General features: G+C 52.9%; 1 protein-coding gene across 2 annotated transcripts; it reads right to left on the bottom strand.

The window, feature by feature from the left end:
- Window positions 1–7551: 7551 nt before the first annotated feature.
- Window positions 7552–12542, bottom strand: LOC141925463 (putative methyltransferase DDB_G0268948). Of its 2 annotated transcripts, none has more exons than XM_074829757.1 (7): window positions 12366–12542; window positions 11070–11198; window positions 10654–10814; window positions 10166–10379; window positions 9407–9507; window positions 8545–8682; window positions 7552–7978 (listed from the first exon to the last, which is right to left on the bottom strand). In XM_074829757.1, exons 2-7 carry the CDS (start codon window positions 11178–11180, stop codon window positions 7888–7890), a joined length of 816 nt encoding a protein of 271 aa, XP_074685858.1. In that variant the 5' UTR covers window positions 11181–11198; window positions 12366–12542; the 3' UTR covers window positions 7552–7887. The 2 variants fall into 2 exon arrangements, with proteins under 2 accessions (XP_074685858.1, XP_074685859.1); XM_074829758.1 differs by lacking the exon at window positions 12366–12542 and adding an exon at window positions 11897–11963.
- Window positions 12543–19199: the final 6657 nt, after the last annotated feature.

Raw genomic sequence — 19199 nt, 5'->3', positions numbered from 1 at the left:
GATTATATTATTGTATCTGCTGGGATAAGCAAAAAATTCAGTGGTGTCAGGAAGCTGCTGTACTAAAATTAAATGACTCTTCGGGATGTGCACGGCCAGCCACACTTAGAGTGATTGCTTTGGGGACTGGCTGATGCTTGATGGTCTGTTCCGAAAAGGAATCAAACCTGTGATAATTCAACGAGATTCAGGACCATCTTAATTCAGTGTTGAAGCTTTTTTTCTTCTTCTTTGGGGTCTGAGCTAGGCGTGTGATAGGAATATTCATAAGAAAGGAAGAAATAAAGGGGAAGGCAGCAATCTTTTAGGCTCTTCTTCCTCCAAAAACCCCTGTGCCAGCGGATGGCCGAGTCCATCACGCCCTGCTCATTTCCCATTGCAGTTCCCAGGATCACAGCGCTGTGTCCTGAAAGCCAAGTGGGAACAAGCCTGGAAGTGTGGTGGTGTGGAGGATTGGCAAGGGGGGGGATTTCTGTTTTCTGGCCATGCTGTGATGGCTAGTGGTGGCCCTCATGCCCCAGCTGAAACGGGCATCGAGGAGGGTGTGGGAATATGTGGGAGGGTGGAGGATGGTTCAGGGGGGTGCAGGAGGGAGCAGGAAGACACGGGGGGGGTTGGGGGTGGGAAATTGTGAGAGGGTACAGCAGGATGCAGGGGTGTTGTGTGAGGATGCAGGAGGGTACAGGATGGTGTGGGAATGTGTGTGGGGTTGCAGGAGGATGCAGGGGTGTGCAGTGGGATGCAGGAGGGCACAGGAGGGTGCAGGATGGTTCAGTTGGGTGCAGGAGGGAGCAGGAGGATGGAGGAGGGAGCAGGAAGATGCAGGGAAGCACAGGAGGGAGCAGGAGGATGTAGGGGGGTGCAGGGGGGTGTGTGAGGATGCAAGAGGGTGCAGGAGGATGTGGAGGGGTGCAGGATGGTTCAAGGGGGTGCAGGAGGGAGCAGGAGGATGTCTGAGGGTGCAGGAAGGCACGGAAGGGTGGAGGGTAGTTCAGGGGGGTGCAGGAGGGAGCAGGAGGATGCAGGGGGGTGCAAGAGCGTGCAGGAGGGCACAGGATGGTACAGGAGGGTGCAAGAGGATGTGGGAGGATGCAAGAGGGTGCAGGAGGATGCGGGGGGGGGGCGGGAAAAATGCGTGAGGATGCAGGAGGGCGCAGCAGAGAGCAGGAGGGCGCAGGGGGATCTGGCTCTGAGTCAACCCGCCCAGAGCCGCCGTGGGAGCGGCTGCTGCTGCCGGGGAAGGGCGGTGGCGGCGGGCGGGGGGGCCGCGGAGCCCGGCACTGCCCCGCTCCTTCGGCGGCGGCGCTGCGGGGCCGGGGGAGGGCCCAGCCTAGCCCAGCCCGGCCCAGCTCAGCTCGGCCCGGCCCCCCCGGCCCGGCCCGGCTCTCCGGCGGCGCCGATGGGGCTGGGGGCCTGGCTGCGCTCGCTGGGCGGCTGCTGCGGCTGCTGCGGGGGGGAGGCGGCGCCGCCCGAGAAGGAGCCCTTGCTCAGGTGAGACCCCCCCACACCTCCCCCGGCCCCTTCCCTACCCGCCCCCCAGCCCCCTTGGAGGGATGGGGCTGAGCCCCCCCCGCCGTGCGCAGGAGGAGGGATGCTCCCCACCGGAGATGGGCCCGTCCGTTGGTCCACGGCCACGCGTGGGCCCCCCCTCCGCCGCCACGGCGGCACCGCTCGCACCCCAGAGCCCTTTCCCGCAGGTTGGCTGCCCCGGCGCGTCCAGCCGAGCCCCCTTGTCCCCCAAAACAGGGGGACATCCCCTGCCCGAGCCGGGCGAGGCTCCAGAGGGATTTTCCCCCGGCAGTCTCAAGCTGCTTTCAGTTCTCTTTCCACTCGGGTTGGCCTTCCACGGGGGCCGGGCTCCTTCCCACGCCCCACGGCTGCTGCCTGCTGGGGGGGGGGGGGAGTTTCACGCTTAAGTTTTAGCGAGGAAAGCGAGAGCGGCATCTCTTCGGTGTCCCCCCTGCGCCCCTTGCCGTGGGAACCCTTCGGCTTTTGTCTTTCCACGGTGGGATTTCAATAGAGGAGGCCGAGGCGCCGAAGGAAAAAGGGGTCCCCACGTCGCTACGCGGGGTTCAGGTCCCACCGTGGGGCAGGTCTGTGCTGCGCAGAGCTCCGTTCCCAGGCTGGGGATGCTGGAAAGAGGGGGACAACGCGCTGCTGGAGCCGGCTGGGTGTGAAAGCAGCACGCACGCTGATTTCTAGAGAGCAGATTTTCCTCTCCCGCTGTCGCATCCGTCTTGCGCGCGGAGGCGTGAGGTTGTGGGGGGAATTTTCATACAGAAAGACAAAGCCCCGAGTCGTGGAGAAGAGCTGTGAGCTGTGCAAGCACATAAGGAGGTTTCCCGTGTTGCAAAACATCCCTGCGAGAGGTTTGCAGCACCTCTCCCTCCTTCCCCATCGGCCAGCCGGGGTTCTGGCCGCCGCCCGCAGCGGGTACCCCAGCTCTGGGACGGGGCAGGGATCGTGCCCTCCCTGGGTCATCGGTGGGGCAGAGGCGTTTCGAGAGGAGGGTGGGATGCTCCTGGCGTGGCCTACAGAGCTATCGCGTAATAGCAGAGCCGGCCACAGGGCTTGAAATGTCCTGATTTCGTGCTGTTAAAACAGTTACCTGAGTAATAACCATATAATCCTGATCATGGGGCCTCCAGCCCAGGAAACGGGCCGAGCACACGTGCAGGGAGGCTCCCTCCTGCTGCCTTGCCCGCCGGGGTGGCTGTCCCCCACCGGGTACCTCACTGCAATAACACGCTTTCTGCTGGCGATCCAATTAATGCTGGTGATAAGTAGGAGAGCTTGGATAAATGCTGGGCATTCGGAAGGCACCTGCTCTTGCACAAGTGTGCCAGCATAATTAATCTAACAGCCTAATCGCTGGCTTGTCCCTCTTTGGGAGGCTTTGGGCTTGTATTTCAACGCGGGGATCTTGTAAGAGCACGCTTGCTGTATTTTTATCGCAGCGTTGTTTAAAATGAATCACTTGCTTGAGATTTCAGAGCTCTTAGCTCAGTTTTAGTTTTTGAGAGCTGGTGTTGCTACCAAAATGTTGACTTCATGACTTTTCACCTTATTTTTCTCAAGCAGAGTGGTTGCAGCCTCATAAATGTGATGTGTCAAAGAAGGAAGCAGCGAGGAGGAGGTAATAGGTGTATAATTAGGTGAATATATTACCCGAGTGTATACAAGGCTGGCTGTAATCCCTGACAAGGGCAGCACTGTGTGTGGAGGTGGGGATGGAGCAGGGATGTAGGCACAGGGGCTGGGAAGAGAAACCCTGGACAAAGCCAGCGAGCCAGGCTGCTGCAGCAAAGCATCGAGGCTGCCTGGCTGTCTCTCCATGGGTGAAGGTGAGATCTGGCTCAGGTGGTGTCCTCAGGATGCAAATAAACAGAGAATTTGGGCTCCAAACCCCAAAATGAGTTTAATCGGGACTGAAATTCCCCTGGAGCAGAACTTTGTTGACGAAGCATTAGTGCTCACCATTTTCTGGATAAAGCTCAGAGTGTGAAATGGTCTGAGTCCCGCCTGGTCCCACGGAGACTCCTGTAACCTGCAAAGCAGGCTGCCATTCACGTACTCCTTTTTTTCTTCCTATTTCTTCATTTTAAGTGTTGCTTGGAAGTTCAGTGCGCTCTGGGGGTGCTCACTGTTGGCAGAGCTCTCCGTGCTTTATGGATTTGCTGACTCCTGGGCACTGCCTGCATCCCTTACAGGCTGCTGGATGCTCCGTGCCACCGTTTGGAAATAGAGATGTGTTGGGAAGTGCCTTGCAAGCTGTGGGGGAGTGGCTCGTAAAAGCTAAGGCGTGTTAGTGTTGTTGTCAAATACTGTTTTTTAAAGTAAGTCAGATGTTGAGGGTATCGGTAAGTGACTGAGTGGGAAGAAGCCTGTCAAAGGCAGGGTGGGACTGAGCTCATGCTGATAGCACGGCTGGCTCCTCAGCGATTCCTTCCAGGCTGGGATCTGTCTGCTCCATGCTTGAAAAACTGTTTGAGCGAACCCATGACAGCTCTGGTGTAGGAATGACTGATTTATGCCATCCACACCCTCCAAGTTATGTTTGTTTGTTTGTCTTTAATGAGAGATTATAAGAGATTATCTTTTCCCTTATTACCTGCTGTTCAGGTTTTTGGTTTGTTGAAAGTCTAATTAACCTTCCTGCAGGAATGCTGATGTGAATGGGTTTTTTTCTATTTTATCTATGTGCTGGAGCTCCTCTTAGCATCTTTTTTATGGCTTGGCATCACAGATAAAGCACTGGCAGTGTTATGAGGTTTCGCTGGATGGATTCCCTGTGAAAGGAGTGGGGTTTGGGTAGCAAACAGAAGAAAGAGTGGGTTGTTCTAACAAGAAGTGAGCGGGGATTGCCACAGGGTGGCTGATGAGACTATTGGGTAAGGCCAGAAATATTTCTCCATTTGTGTTGTTCTGCTTAAGTGTCTGGACACCTTGATTAGAAACATTATGGATATCCTCTGCTAAAATTTCTCTCAGCGGAGTTAAATGACCCCATTAAAAAAATACACATCCCAGTAGCAACATAAAGCCATAAAACACAGAACTGCCACCAGTGCAGAGAAAAGCTCCTTCCCTCGGTGGGGACAGCCTTCCCAGAAGATGATGCTCTGCTTTGCTGGCTGCTAAGCAAATAAAGCCTGGAGTTCACAAGCAGGCTGAGGACGTTTCCATCCCCAAATAAAGGTGGGATTAAATGTCCTTTCTGTGCCTTGGCACAGGTCCTTGCGCAGCTCAGCGCAGCGCCGTACCTCTCAGGTAGGAGCTGCTGGGGTGGGGGGCACCTGCAAGGGTGGCCTCCACTCGGCAGCCATCACCGACCCGTCCCCGCCAGCCCAGGGTGTTGGTGCCATCAAAGACTGCTGGCCCTGCTTCACACTCCAGAACCCTTCACCACCTCCCAGCACTCACGAGCGGCAGCAGCCGCCATGGTGGTGCCAGGCTGGTCTGTGCCACTCCTCGCGCTGCTAACACCACACCAAGCACGTTGGTGATGCAATCCCTGGAGTTACATCATGGCCGGTCACCCACTGCATCATCGCGGGGGATGTGCTGAGCATGCAGCCAGTGCAAGGCAGGGAAGGGCTGTTAATTGAAAAGTTAATTAGTGAGTGGATTTAAACTTGAAGTTTGAAATTTAAAGTGAGTCAAAACCCCACACAAGCCTTTTTTCCCAGGCGACATCTCCGTGCCCAGGCACGGCCGCAGGACGCACCTCACCAGGCTGAGCCAAGGCAGCTGGACAGGTCACCACCCCCCTGGCTTGCTGCGGTGTCTGGTGGGTTCCCGGGCAGAGAGAGGCCTCTAGTGCTCCTGCAGGAGATGACAAGCGCCATCCCCACCCAGCGAGGGAGCTTTTATGGCTGCTGCTTGCCCAAACTCAACCTGCACCCAGTGCAGCCTCTTCACCAGTGATGGTGACCCAGCATCGCCACTCCATGAGGTCTTCTCTCGCACATGGCCCTGGACACAACGCGCTTTCCTCCCCATAGCTCTCCTCCTGGGACACCCCCACCCTCCTGGGAGCCACCAAGTGGGGTCAAAGCCTTTGCTCCCCACCCAGGCAAGCTGAGCCAACACTTAGTGACCCCCATGGAGTTGTGCCCAGGGTTAAGGAGGCTCAGTGTCTGCACCTGAGAGCCCCAGGACCACAGCTGAAGCACCTCCAGCCCCTCCAGGTGCTCTCTCTGGGGCAGGGAGCAGAGGTATCACTTCTACCTTTCTTAATAATGCTCCGAGATATAACACAGTGAGGCCACAGCCCTACCCGTGGCATCAGGACAGCCTTCTTGTCAAGAGCAGGAGTTACAGGAAAGGGAAAGGTCCCCCACAGAGGCTGTGCCTGGACTTACAATATCTGGAAAGCAAACAGGAGGGGACCTGTGCTGGGCTGTGCCCAGCCTTGGACCTCATTGTCTCCATCTGCCCCTCCCCAAAACGCAGCCTCTAATCTTCCATTTGCAGCGTGGGTGAGCGATAGCAGGCTGGGACAGAGGGGAGCACAAACCTGCTCCCCTGTGGCAGCCACCCCAGAATGGCTCCTGAGTTGTGCTGAGGGCGAGTAGCCTCGTGAGGGCCACAGCAGCAGTGCTGCATGGCGCCAGACAAGCCTGGGGCAGATAAGCTGCTGGTATTTGCAGCACCCACTGGCAAGGCACGAGGGATGGGGTCACATAGAAAGCAAGAACATCCCCTTTCCAGCTCGGCCTTCAAAGACAGCACATGGCTCCTAGCTTAGCTTGGGCAGGATAAGTGGCAAATGGCCCCTTCCTACCTCAAACCCACCTACAGAATCAGAATCATCTCGGTTGGAAAAGACCTTGAAGATCATCCAGTCCAACCATTAACCTCACACTGACTGTTCTCAACTCCACCAGATCCCTCAGCGCTGGGTCAATCCGACTCTTAAACACCTCCAGGGATGGGGACTCTACCACCTCCCTGGGCAGCCCATTCCAACACTCAGCAACCCATTCTGTAAAGAAGTACTTCCTAATATCTAGTCTGACCCTGCCCTGGCACAGCTTGAGGCCATTCCCTCTTGTCCTATCGCTTGTTACTTGGTTAAAGAGACTCATCCCCCCTTTCTGCACCCTCCTTTCAGGTAGCTGTAGAGGGCCATGAGGTCTCCCCTCAGCCTCCTCTTCTCCAGACTAAACCCCCCCCAGTTCCCTCAGCCGCTCCCCATCAGACCTGTGCTCCAGACCCTGCACCAGCTCCGTTGCCCTTCTCTGGACACGCTCGAGTCATTCAATGGCCTTTTTGGAGTGAGGGGCCCAAAACTGAACCCAGTCATCGAGGTGCGGCCTCACCAGTGCTGAGTACAGGGGTAAGATCCCTTCCCTGTCCCTGCTGGCCACACTAGTGCTGATACAGGCCAGGATGCCATTGGCCTTCTTGGCCACCTGGGCACACTGCTGGCTCCTGTTCAGCCGGCTGTCAATCAACCCCCCCAGGTCCCTCTCTGACTGGCAGCTCTCCAGCCACTCCTCCCCAAGCCTGTAGCGCTGCTGGGGGTTGTTGTGGCCCAAGTGCAGCACCCGGCATTTGGCCTTATTGAAACTCCTACAGTTGGCCTCAGCCCATCGCTCCAGCCTGTCCAGATCTCTCTGCAGAGCCTCCCTACCCTCCAGCAGATCAACACTCCCACCCAACTTGGTGTCATCTGCAAACTTACTGAGGGTGCACTCGATCCCCTCGTCTAGATCATCAATAAAGATGTTAAACAGGAGTGGCCCCATAACCGAGCCCTGGGGGACACACTCGTGACCGGCCGCCAACCGGATTTAACTCCACTCACCACAACTCTTTGGGCCCAGCCATCCAGCCAGTTTTTTACCCAGCAGAGCGTGTGCCCATCCAAGCTGTGAGCAGCCAGTTTCGCCAGGAGAATGCTGTGGGAAACGGTGTCAAAGGCCTTACTACCCTGCAAAACAGAAGGCCACTCAGGGCCTAGGTAAGCAGTGCCCATGAAGTACAGTTAGTCCCACCCCAGCAGGTGCTCTACAGCCTCTTGTAAAAAGAAGAACCAAAAGCAACTTTTTCTCAGCCTTTTTTTATTATCATAGTGTAAGAAATGCAGCAAGTTTCTCAGCTGTTACTGTGATTCTCATCCCCATGTGCAATCCAACCACCACCATTCCGAAACTGGACCCTTACAGTGCTGAGGGCACAGCACTGGGCCAACTGGAGGACCAAGGTGGACAGGAACCCGAGAGCAGGCATAAACTCTGTCTGCTTTCCAGAGAAAATCAAAATTTTAATCAGCAAAATAAGCATCAATCTCCCCGAAGAATAAGAATGGTTACAAGTGGGGTATTAGGAGACAGCCCACTTCTTCCTTCCCTTCCAGCACCAGGTCAGAAGGGCTTCCTGTCACTGTCCCTTGCACCCCAGCACACAGACGTGCCTCACCCAGAACTCCACTGGGGTTTCAGGAGAGGAAACTCCCATCGTCTCCAGCATCCTGAAACAAGAAGCAGAGGAAGGGTCTCACTCTGCCCAGCCAGCTCCCACCCAATATGGGGCAACATCTACAACCAAAGATAGGTCTCTTCCACCCAAAGCACAGAGGTTGTGATGGCAGATGCTTCCAGCACACACACAAGGGTTGTTCTGGTCAGTGAATAAGTTTGCAGGTACAGGGATGTCTTCCCCTCCCAGATTTGCAGCAGGCCCTTGTTGTGGGCCAAAATAGATACTTTAAGATGCAACTGTCAATATTTTTCCTGCCCTCTACTAATCGAGAGCAAGGCAAAGAAACTCAAGATCCTTCTGACATGAGACTTACATGGATACACCAGTGCAAGAACACATACAGCTACATGGACTCAAAGTTTAAGTCAACTGACTCAAACAGGTCAGTCACGCCGTGAGCAGCAGAAGATCTGCTGTTTAACCTCTGACAAGTCTCCGTCCACACCAGGGGGGAAGGAGGGAGTGCATCACTGCACAGCTCACTTCCAGGTTTGAAGGGGTCTCCACAACCTCACTCTCCATGCACGGCATAAGACAGGTCCTCTGTTTTCTCACCTCTTTTCAGTCTCTTGGAGGAGGGATGTTGCAGCTTTGGGGTCATTCTTCTTAAAGACTTGATATGGAGAGGCAGACTCCATGTAACCAACCACACCAGCAATCGTCATGGGAATTTTGTCAAAGATATCAGTGATTCTAGGAGGGAGACAGGGAAGAAAGGAGCATTGGCATGTTAAATTTCAAAGGCAGCAGAACAAGGACAACAGATTGAGGTGGTGGTGAATAAAATACCTGACACCATCAAAGGTCCAACAGATGGAAACAACATCAGATTGTGGCATTTGGTGGGTCAGGAGCTCTAAGTGATGGTCCCAGGTCCCATCAAGACTCTGTGACTTGAACAGCCCTTTTGATACAGGCCTACCTGCAGAGCCCGTTCCTCTCCAGCAGCCAGGACACCACCACCTCTGCAACACCACCACCACCATCTCCTTTTTGCCTGTGGAGTCAGTCCCTGCCCCATGCCTTGGTAGGGAGTCAGGCACTGGCTCCGTGGAGGCCAGGGGCAGGTTCTCTCTCTCACTCCATTTTTCCCCTTCATCCATTAAGCCTCAAATTATCATAAACCACCAACTAAAAAAATCTAACCCAATCCTGGCTGGAGCAGGAAGGGTCCTTGCAGCCCTTAGATCACACTTGCTTGCCCAGCATAGAGCCACATTAAATCCAACAGGAGTGGAAATGCAGCCACACAGCTCTGCCACGATGCAAAGGCATTTGCTGAAACCTGGCAGCCCCCTGCTGTGGCAAACCCGGCTCCCTCATGTCCTTGCTGGGCCAATGGCAGAGCAGCCCTGTGGAAGAGCGGAGACGCCACCTCTATCCACTCCCGGTGCTGTGCTGAGGGGTTTCTGCTCACCTCTTCTTGTCTGGAAACGGCAAGGCCTCAAAGATGTCTTTGTAGTCTTCCAAGACTATTTTTAGTCTATTATGCGAGTATTTTAAAATCAGGTCCCAGGTCTGTAAAGAGAGCATATTAAAAAACAAACACAAAGCCACTTGAAGCTCTCAGTTTCCACTTAACTCAGGTTTGCTTGGCCCTAGATCTGATGCATTCATACATGTACTTTTTTTTTTAAATATTCCTTGCATTAAAATACACAAAATCTTATTTAGTGTCAAGAATTTAAGGATCCTATTTTATTGTAGAGATAAGGGTCCTATCCTCCTCCCTACACCGCTTTTACTCACAGTGGAAAAATCTCCTTTTATTGAGTTGTTAAAAAACTCTTTGTCAAGAAACATCACCAAAAACCCCTCTTTCCAAACAGTTTCTACTTCCCATTCATTTCACTGCGATCAGAGCAAGAGGAGAAGTCTCTCTGATGATACCAGCCTCCCAAATCTGCTCCGCAGCCCATCTCGCCACAGAGTCTGTCCTATTAATCCTAATGTCCCTTTTCTCCTCATCCAACCAGCCCCAGTCCTGCAGGGGAACCACTAATCCCCATCTCAACTTCATCCCTGTATTTAACCATCCCTATGCCCCATCCTGCAATAGGAGTTCTCTAGTCATATCCCCAAGCCCATTGCTTTCCTCTCTGCATCGAAGCACTACACATTTCCTCCTGCCCAGACCAGGAGGGGAAGCCCTGAGGTTTAAGTTTCATCACCCTACCTCCCTGAAGACTTTGGTCAGTTTTTCAGAGCAGTTTCCATAGCGCAGACTCATGTCCACGGTGTAGGTGCTGATGGCCACACAACCACCCGGCTTCATCACCCGGTTCGCTTCTTTCATGAACTTCTCGATATCAAACCAGTGTGCAGCCGTAAATGATGTCAGGAGATCCACTGAGGCATCCTCGAACGGCAGCTCCTCTGCAGGGCACACACTGGAGTGGGAGAAGGAAAAAAGGTAGTGTGTAATATGGAAATTAGGAAGTAGGATGTGAAGTCAGTGGGCCATTTTTTGGAGTCAATAATGACTGTTTGGGATGCAAGACCACGGCAAGTCTAGGGTAATGCCTGTTCACACCAAGAATCCCATCAAATGGGATTGACTTTGGCACCCGCTGGCTCTTACAACAATCATACTCACAAAACACCACCTCTGTGTGAGGACCAGAGTTTTGCCTTCGGCTGAGAGCTTGCTGCCCTGACACTCACAGGTAGGAGACGTTGGGCAGGGAGGGGGAGTCCCTGGCCTCCTGGATCTGTGCTTCGCTGATGTCTGTTCCCACCACCTTCTTGAAGTGCTCCGCAAGGAAGCGGGTGCCTTGTCCAGTCCCGCAGCCAACATCTACCACCAGCTCAGCAGGGTTTGCCCTCTGCAGGGAGGAGCAGATGCATCTCAGTGGGCAAGTGGCCACACAATTTCTGTGCTTTTACCCCATTCCTTCCCCGCAGCGTCCACAGAGCAACAGCCTTGGCATGGCACAACCCATGGAAAGGCTTTTCAGTGCCCACATCTTGCCCTGAGCAAGTGGCACCAAGCAAGGTAACACCCCCAAGCAGGGTAAATACTACTACCCACAAATACTACTACCTTGTTTTTTGCTACAGCCTGGCCATACCCCACTCACCTTTTCCTGCAGGTAGGTGAGGATGGTTTGCTGCAGCTCTTCGCCTGGCGCAAACCTGTATTTCTGGTAGACTGCCGCGTGCCCTCTCCCCTCGAACATCTGGGTGGCCATGCTTGGGTGACCTGGAACCTGGGAGGAGGCAGCAAGCCAGGTTTGTCACCAGGGATCAAACTGCTCCTGCCTCGGGGTTTGTCACCATGGGATCAAACTCCTCCTGCCTCCTCAGTGCGTGACTGTAGGCACCAAAGTCTCCAGTTCCTGGCAGAGCCCTGGGGAGGACTTTGCCTGTGAGGCTGCCCCAAGCAAGTGTGAACCTGCTCTCCAAGCATCCCGCCCACAGGTATAAGCTAATTGTAGAAACAAACCAGCAGTGTCTGACGAGGAAAAGCTTTCTAGGTTTTTAAACCCTTCCTCTCCTTACTCCTTTGCTTTCCTGTCCCAGCTGGGTATCTTCTGAAATAAACCACCATTAGAGCTGGAATATCTGTGAATTTGGGGGGACTGAGCAGAGCATCAGAAAAACTAACCACATAAAAGTTTGGTTGTTGTTTTTTTTTTTTTTTAAGGAAATCCATATTTCAGTAGTAGCAACACAATCACAGCAACCCCCACCTGTGCTTTCTGAACCATCGGATATTTTTTTTTGTCCCTTTCTGCTCCAGAAATGCTCCAAGTCTCTTTTAAATCCAGAGCCCTGTTAAACCTGTCACCACAAACGGAGGTGAGCCTGGCCTCGCCGCCGAGCCCCTTAAGCCTCCCACCAGGCACCAAAGCTGCTCTCCCAGCCTTCCCCCAGCTGCTATAAACCACACGGTCCCCGCACCCACCAGGCAGGGCCCCACCAGCCCAGGCCCAGTGGCCACCAGCACGTCGCTCTCGGCCCGTGGCGCCACAGCGGAAGGCTCTCGGCCGTATCCTGTTTACTTTGGGGCCTGAGCACGCACTGGCTGCGACAGCAACGCCTCTATGGGCTGATGACACACCCCGAAAGTTTGCCAGGAGGGCTCCCTGCCTCCTCTGATGGGCAACCGCAGCGTCTCGCACGCTCACGGCGAGCAGAGGGGTGCGACACAGCGCGTTTCCTCGAGCGACGCACAAATAACCACCATCAGGCGATAAAGGGTTACTAGGTCTTGCAATGCGTGATACGATGCTGAGCTTGGCAGCTGCTTACCCAGCTCAGGCCTAGACGCTCCCAGCAGGGAGCTGCAGCCCTGCGAAAGCCCGTTTTGGAGGGGATTCCTCCAGGGGATTCCTCCCCCCCCCCCCCCGCGTCGGCTTCACCCCTCCTCTTACCGCCTGCAGCCCTCGCTCACAGCTGCTCCCGGCACCAGCAGCTCCCAGCACCTCCCAGTTCGGAGCTCCGGGGCAAAGGGGCGGGCAGGCACCGCCCCCAGTCCCGCCCGCCCCGGCGGGGCCCGGCTGCTCCCCCTGCTGCGGAAACGGGAAGGCAGCTTCCAGCGGCTGCCTGCCACCGCGGTGCTGGAGCCTGAGAGCCGAGCCTTTCCCGGTCACACGGTTTCTATCCGTTCCAGACAGCTTTGGGAACGGCCCCGAAGCGGGGGGTGCCCAGCCGCCCCGCACATCCCAGCAGAGGGGGCAAAGGAGCAGCAGAACGGCACCCACAGCCCTACTCACAGGGGTCTGGCTGCGCTGAAATCCCCTCCTGTTAGCTAGCAGAAAGAGAAAAAGCATAACCAGAGCCTGTATAACCCCAGCACCAACGTTAAGAGCACAGAGCATTGGTATTTCAGGACTAGGCAAAGCCCCCACCCTGCTTTAGGGCATTACCCCTTCCCACGCCGGAGTAATGTTAATTACACAGAGCTCAAGCCAGCAGAGCCGAAGGGTGCTTGACCCACGTTCACTTTCAACTTACATTTAACACAGCACTTGTGAATCTCTGCTAATTAGCACAGCCTTTAAGCCCCCCCCTAATTTTAAGAGAAATCAGTGGAACTTACCCAGGGGCTGAAGACGGAGGCCACCTGGCAGCAGTTTGCTGAATCAAAGCCTGGGCTGACGTTACGGGGCTTGTATCCCGCGTATTTATTTCATTTGGGTCACCTGCTGCTTAATTGTACCAGAGGGTGCATATCTGTGCCAAGAGAAAATACAACACAAGCACCGAAACACCCTGTATTTTCATAACCCACAGCATCCCGCAGCATCTGGCAAGAGTCCGGCCTCTCTGGGGTTTAGATACCCCAATTTTGTGTGTCCTTTGTTGACAGCATGACTGCATGCAGGAAGGGTTGATGCCCTGGGCTTCAGGCACCTGCACTCTTCCTACCTCAAGTTTCCACAGCACGGGCTGCTCTCATGGGCAATGTCCAGATGATATTTAACTGATTGTCCTCTGGTTACAGCTGAGACCAAACGCCCGCAGTAAAAGAAAATACGAGCCAGCCATGGGCTGCAAATGACACCAGTCTTTTTCTAAGCTCTCCCAGCCTTTGACACACTGCATTCAGCTGCCTTTGACTCCCTACCCCAGCTCTAGACCTGTTTATATTCCCCAAGTGACAGCTAATCTCCGATGGCCCTGCACCATGCAGCAATAAATTGGTCTCCTTGACCTTTGGATTGCTGAGCCTTAGCCGAAAGGCACAGAGAATCAGACACTGTCCATCATCCCTACCAGCCCACTTATTAAATCCACAGGCTTTAAGGAATAAGGATTGCCCTTGGGGTCTTCCCAACTTGTTCCCCAGACCTACAGGCCCTGTGGATTTAAGTCATATAGCAGGGTCCTGAATTAATAAACCTCCAAAAAAAAGCACAAATGAGACTCCTGTCAGTCTTCCTGCATCACTTGTCAGTGTTTTTCACCCACAACACCGTCATTTCCGCAGTGATGAAATGTCTCGTCTTGATATGGAAAAAGCCATTTTGTTTCTATTATTGTGGTTTGTTTCATCACACATCAGTAAATACTACACTGATTTCTTTTTCTCAGTGTAATGACCTGACATCCAAGGGAAACAGCGCTGCCTCATGAAAACAAAACATCTGACACCACCTTAGCCAGATGCTTTGGTATTTCTAAAGATTTCCTTTCCCTTCTGTTGTGGTTTAAACCCGGCCGGCAGCCAAACACCACGCAGCCGCTCGCTAACCCCTAGGGTATGGGCGAGAGAGCTGCAGGGGTAAGGGTAGGGAGACACACAGGTTGAGATAAAAACAATTTAATAATTGAAATTAAATAATAATAATAAATAATAATAATAATAGAAAATACAAATGAGTAGTGCACAATGCAATTGCTCACCACCCACTGACCGATGCCCAGCCCATTCCTGGCTAGTGATCCCAGAGGAGAGACAATTCTGAAACAACAATCCCGTAAGCCAGAGCGAGCTTCCTGATCCACCCTCATCTATACACCGAGCGTGACGTTACACGATATGGAATATTCCACTGGCCAGTTTGAGTCTGTTGGGTTGGCTGTGCTCCCCCCCAGCCTCTTGTGTACCTGCGCACTAGCAGGACATGGGAAGTTGGAAAGTCCTTGATTTCGTAGCAATAACTGAAAACATCAGTGCATTATCAACATTCTTCTTGTGTCAAATCTCATATTGAATCCAAAATACAGCACTACTCTAGCTACTAAGAAGAAGGAAGAAAAGAAATTAGCTCCATCCCAGCTGAAACCAGACACCCTCCTACCTTGTTTTGGTGCTGGTGGGGAAAAGCTGCTCTGTTTTATCCAGAATACAGATGTCACTTGGAGCCAGCCTGGCTCTGTAACTGCATTCACACCGTCCCCAGCAATAACTTTCTGGTAAAAAAATCTTCCCTAATTTCACTTGGAGAACTATTAAGCAGCTTCTTTTCCTGCAGCTACAAAACATGCGTTACAAAACTCAAAACCACCTTCTAATTAATTATACCTATTTCTGAAATGGAAAAGGAATTCTCATTTATTTTCTCCCTGACTGTATGTTAAGCTCAGCCACCTCAACTCTGGGCCCTTTGTTTTTTTACCTGGGCAGCTTTGAAAATCGTAATGGGTTTTCTGTTTTCCTTAACGATGTGTCATTCCCCCTCCTTCTCTGCAATGAAGTCAGTGTCCTGCTCACCTCCAGGTTACACCACTCCTACGCCAGCCTCTGCCTGTAGGATTCTGCCCATGGAGCTCAAACGCTGCCAGATACACCGAGCCACATCTTTCAGAGGGTCTCCCAATTTTAGAGGTTCTGAGTACTAAAACGATTACAAAATGCCTCGCTCAGAGGCTTCAATTCTCCACCTTCTCTGCGGATAATCCCCTACCTGGAAAACACTCCAGGTCATCTTCCCACATCTATCAGGAGAAATTTGAGGAAAACCCCCAGCTCTGGCCAGCTGCATCCTCATGAGGGAATTTTGTTGTGGTTGCTACTAGGTACGGATGGAGAGGGACACCACTTAACCATATCTTGCTAAACTCAAGGTGCTGAGAAGATGTGTGGCGCCTGAAGGAGTTTGGGATACTCATAGTTTTCTCGTTCCCCTCCTTTCCTTGGGCCGGACATCTCTGCCTGCTGCTGCTAGCAGCTGTGTAGAGGTGATGCTGCAGGACTTGGCCTCTCATGGATGAATCCTCTTTCCCTGGTAGCGGAGGTGCCCCTTTGGCCAGGCCTTTAAACATACACCTTAAAATCACAGCAATTTTGTAGCCCACAGCCAAGTCATGGGCTTGCTGCTTGTAATTTGGCATCGCCACTGCATCCTGCCCCTGCCTGTGGGAGGAAGATGAAGGAGGGGACATGCTGACCTTCAGATCTGGGCAAAGCAGCGCTGTGGCGTGAAATACGCAGCCTCAATTTTTGAGATTTTGAACACTGGGCAATTCCCCAAGAGCAACTGGGACAAGTAGGGTCCCAACGCACATGCTGGCACCATCATTACTGCTTGTAATGAGCTCCAAGATGTTATCCTGGGAAAAGAAATCCAGACGCAGTGCGTATGTCAAGGAATGCTCTGTGCCCACCCTGGTGGGAGCCTTGGTGATGTCCAGGGCCGTACTTCACCCAATGCAACTCTGACTCCTCAGCACGACCTGTGGAAGATGCCGAGCCCCATCCTACACAGCGCTGGCCTTCTGGCACTGAACCCTGCAAAGGGATTGTGTGTGGCATGGAGCTAAAGGAAGAGGAGGCAAGTTTCCCCGTTGCAGTGCTGCATTTGATTTACAAATTTAATTGTTTTAAATTTCATTTCAGTGTCCATTGACTCAGCAGCTCTTTGCTGGACCACGCTGGAGGGAGGATACCCAGAGGGCAGGCAGAAAGGGTGAGCAGCGGCTGCGGGAGGGCTGGGCAGGCTGGGGCCAACCTCACCATCACCAGGATACTGATCCAGGATGGGGCTGATGCTGTCCTCCTTCCGACCCGACAGCCTCGGAGCTTGGGGGACATGTATTCAGGTGATAACTACACCGAGGAGTCAAAAGAGTCTGTAACCATCAGGCTCTTGCTCGCTAGGAACAAATAAATATGGTGCAAATGTCTCTACCCTGAAGTCCTTCTCCACCAAGAAGGTAGCGGTGATATGAAAATATAATGGGACCACAGCACCCGAGGGGGAACGGGTGAAACACTCAAGGCACGCTGCTCCCCGGGAGCATCACTTCTGGCTCTATCACCCAGGTTATTTACACTGTGAAGAAGCCGGTGATATTTCTCTTGCCTTGTGAAGAAAATTATTTGCTTTTAAGACCCCAAGTAAGGCTTTGGCTCTCGGGAGACTTTGGCCTGTTTATTTGTTCTCCGATGGGAAAGGAACAAGATTTATTTCACAATGAGGAATAAAGGGATCGGAAAATACTTGGTATTTCTACAAGGCTCTTTTTAAACCTAGAGGGCTCGGACTTTAAATTAATGAAGAACATAATTCTCTTGGCTTACAAGCAGCAGGGCATGGGATAAAATCTCCTTGTAGGGAAGGGAGTTAGCCATAAATCAAGGATGTCTCAGCTGATTGCATGGCCGTGTGTGTGCCTCAAGGTCTCGGCTGGGATCGGGGCTGTCCCTGCCTGGTCTCTGGCATCTGCAACCCAGAAGAAATCAGTGCTCATGTGAAAAGAGAGCCCAGATGAAAGAGAGACCCAGTGGATCAACCAGCGAGGGAGAGAGGGAGAAGGGAGTCTCTGCAGAAGTGACTATTTTGGGGAAAGTGCCTCCACACCCACGCAAGTAAGTGTCACGGCCCATTGCCGGATCCTTTTAATAGCAGCTGGCAGGTTGGCTGGTTATTCTCATGCTCAAGCACACAAAAGGTTGGGGAAGAAAAAAAGGCAGGTGGGGGCAAGCTCAAGGGCAGAGGAGGAAGTCTGCAGAGGAGAGCGCCCTTGACTTTGAAATCCTGCCTCCCCCCTTGCCTCATCCTGCCCTAAATCCTTCCTTGTGAACGATGATGCACAGCTCATGGTGGAGCTGAAAGCCCTGGCTGAGAGCAAAGCCCCAGCACTGGGATCTTCCAGAAACAGTAAGAAACAAGTCCTTCTCCCATAATTTCACCTTTTAATTAAGGAAGATGGGAAGACTGATTGTGGGGATGATGAATGAAATTAAATTTAGAAGTCACCTGAGAATCCATGGCAGAGCATGCCGAGATCTCCCGTTCCCCATGCAGGGACTGGAGGCTCCTCCGTGCTTCCTGGCTCATCTTACGTCTTTTTTTGCTGATAAAAGCAGCACCAACAGCTTATCATTGTCTCCAATTCATTTGTAACTCTGATCTCTCCTTACCCGATGGCCTTAAGCAGACCCGCATGTCCCAACTCACCTTGGTGGCACTGCAGTCCAGCGCTGCAGGTCTCAGGGTGGCCCACGCAAAGGTACCAGGTGGTGATTTCGGTGTTGGTGGGCACAGCCGGTTCCTGACGGGATGCCAGCAGTCCTGTCAGCTTCCTGGTGCTGTCGGCTTTTGCTGCTGAAACTCGTCAGCATCCCCAGCTCCCAGTGCAGCAACTTGGAGAGAGGGCTGGACCTGGGTGGGAGAAGCAGCCCACCCATATTCTGGCAGTGGGGTTTCTCTTCTCCTTACCAGAAATATTTATTTTTAGACACTTGGGAGCAAAGATTCAGAGAGAAACGGAGGACTCTTGGGCTCCAATGCTTTTCGGAGAGCATCAGACTTGAAGACTAAGGTCCTAGAGTAGATGAGAAGCACCATGTACCTCTCACTTCAGCTTCAGCCCCTGTGTTTCAGGTGCCCAGAGGTTTCCCACCTCCTGTCTCCACTGGTGGATACAGAATCGGAGAGGGGAGGTGAGTCCGTAGGGGAAGCCACCGCTGATGCTGCCTGGGTTTGTGTGTGATGGTTGCAATGTCCGTGCGGTTTAGTTGACTCCTCCTAAAAATGCTCCAGCTGAATTCCCCCTTCTGCCCCCGGCTGCTTCTACACCCTGGCAGGGGTCTGTGAGCCTCCACACTCGATCTCCCCCTGTGGAATAACCATCAGGGCTGGATTTGGATGCTACCAAGTCCCCGAGCTGAGTACTTTCCTTTCAGGCATTTTGCAGCACTGTTACAAAATGGTTGTGCCTTATCGCAGAGCTTCACTTTCCAGGGCTCTCAGGCATCCAAGGGGCCATAAATTCACTGATGGTGAATTAGCAAGCCCTGGAATTAAAAAGAGGGAGAGAAACGTGAGTGAAAATTGATTTTATTTCACCTTTCCTCACGCGTGTGTGCTGGGCTTGAGGATATGGTAGATTATATTATTGTATCTGCTGGGATAAGCAAAAAATTCAGTGGTGTCAGGAAGCTGCTGTACTAAAATTAAATGACTCTTCGGGATGTGCACGGCCAGCCACACTTAGAGTGATTGCTTTGGGGACTGGCTGATGCTTGATGGTCTGTTCCGAAAAGGAATCAAACCTGTGATAATTCAACGAGATTCAGGACCATCTTAATTCAGTGTTGAAGCTTTTTTTCTTCTTCTTTGGGGTCTGAGCTAGGCGTGTGATAGGAATATTCATAAGAAAGGAAGAAATAAAGGGGAAGGCAGCAATCTTTTAGGCTCTTCTTCCTCCAAAAACCCCTGTGCCAGCGGATGGCCGAGTCCATCACGCCCTGCTCATTTCCCATTGCAGTTCCCAGGATCACAGCGCTGTGTCCTGAAAGCCAAGTGGGAACAAGC

The sequence above is a fragment of the Strix aluco genome, chromosome 6 (assembly GCF_031877795.1).
Source record: "Strix aluco isolate bStrAlu1 chromosome 6, bStrAlu1.hap1, whole genome shotgun sequence".
Taxonomy (NCBI): Eukaryota; Metazoa; Chordata; class Aves; order Strigiformes; family Strigidae; genus Strix; species Strix aluco.
Note: the sequence above shows the minus strand (reverse complement) of the source record. Positions and strands in the feature narration are given on the sequence as shown.

What these genes read in the sequence shown, in the direction of transcription:
- LOC141925463 (XM_074829757.1), bottom strand. Translation starts at nt 11,180, where the DNA reads ATGGCCACCCAGATGTTCGAGGGGAGAGGGCACGCGGCAGTCTACCAG. An exon ending in CTGCCCAACGTCTCCTACCT is followed by an intron (nt 10,380 to 10,653) that starts GTGAGTGTCAGG and finishes CTCCCACTCCAG; the next exon opens with TGTGTGCCCTGCAGAGGAGC. An exon ending in TGACCAAAGTCTTCAGGGAG is followed by an intron (nt 9,508 to 10,165) that starts GTAGGGTGATGA and finishes CTCTCTTTACAG; the next exon opens with ACCTGGGACCTGATTTTAAA.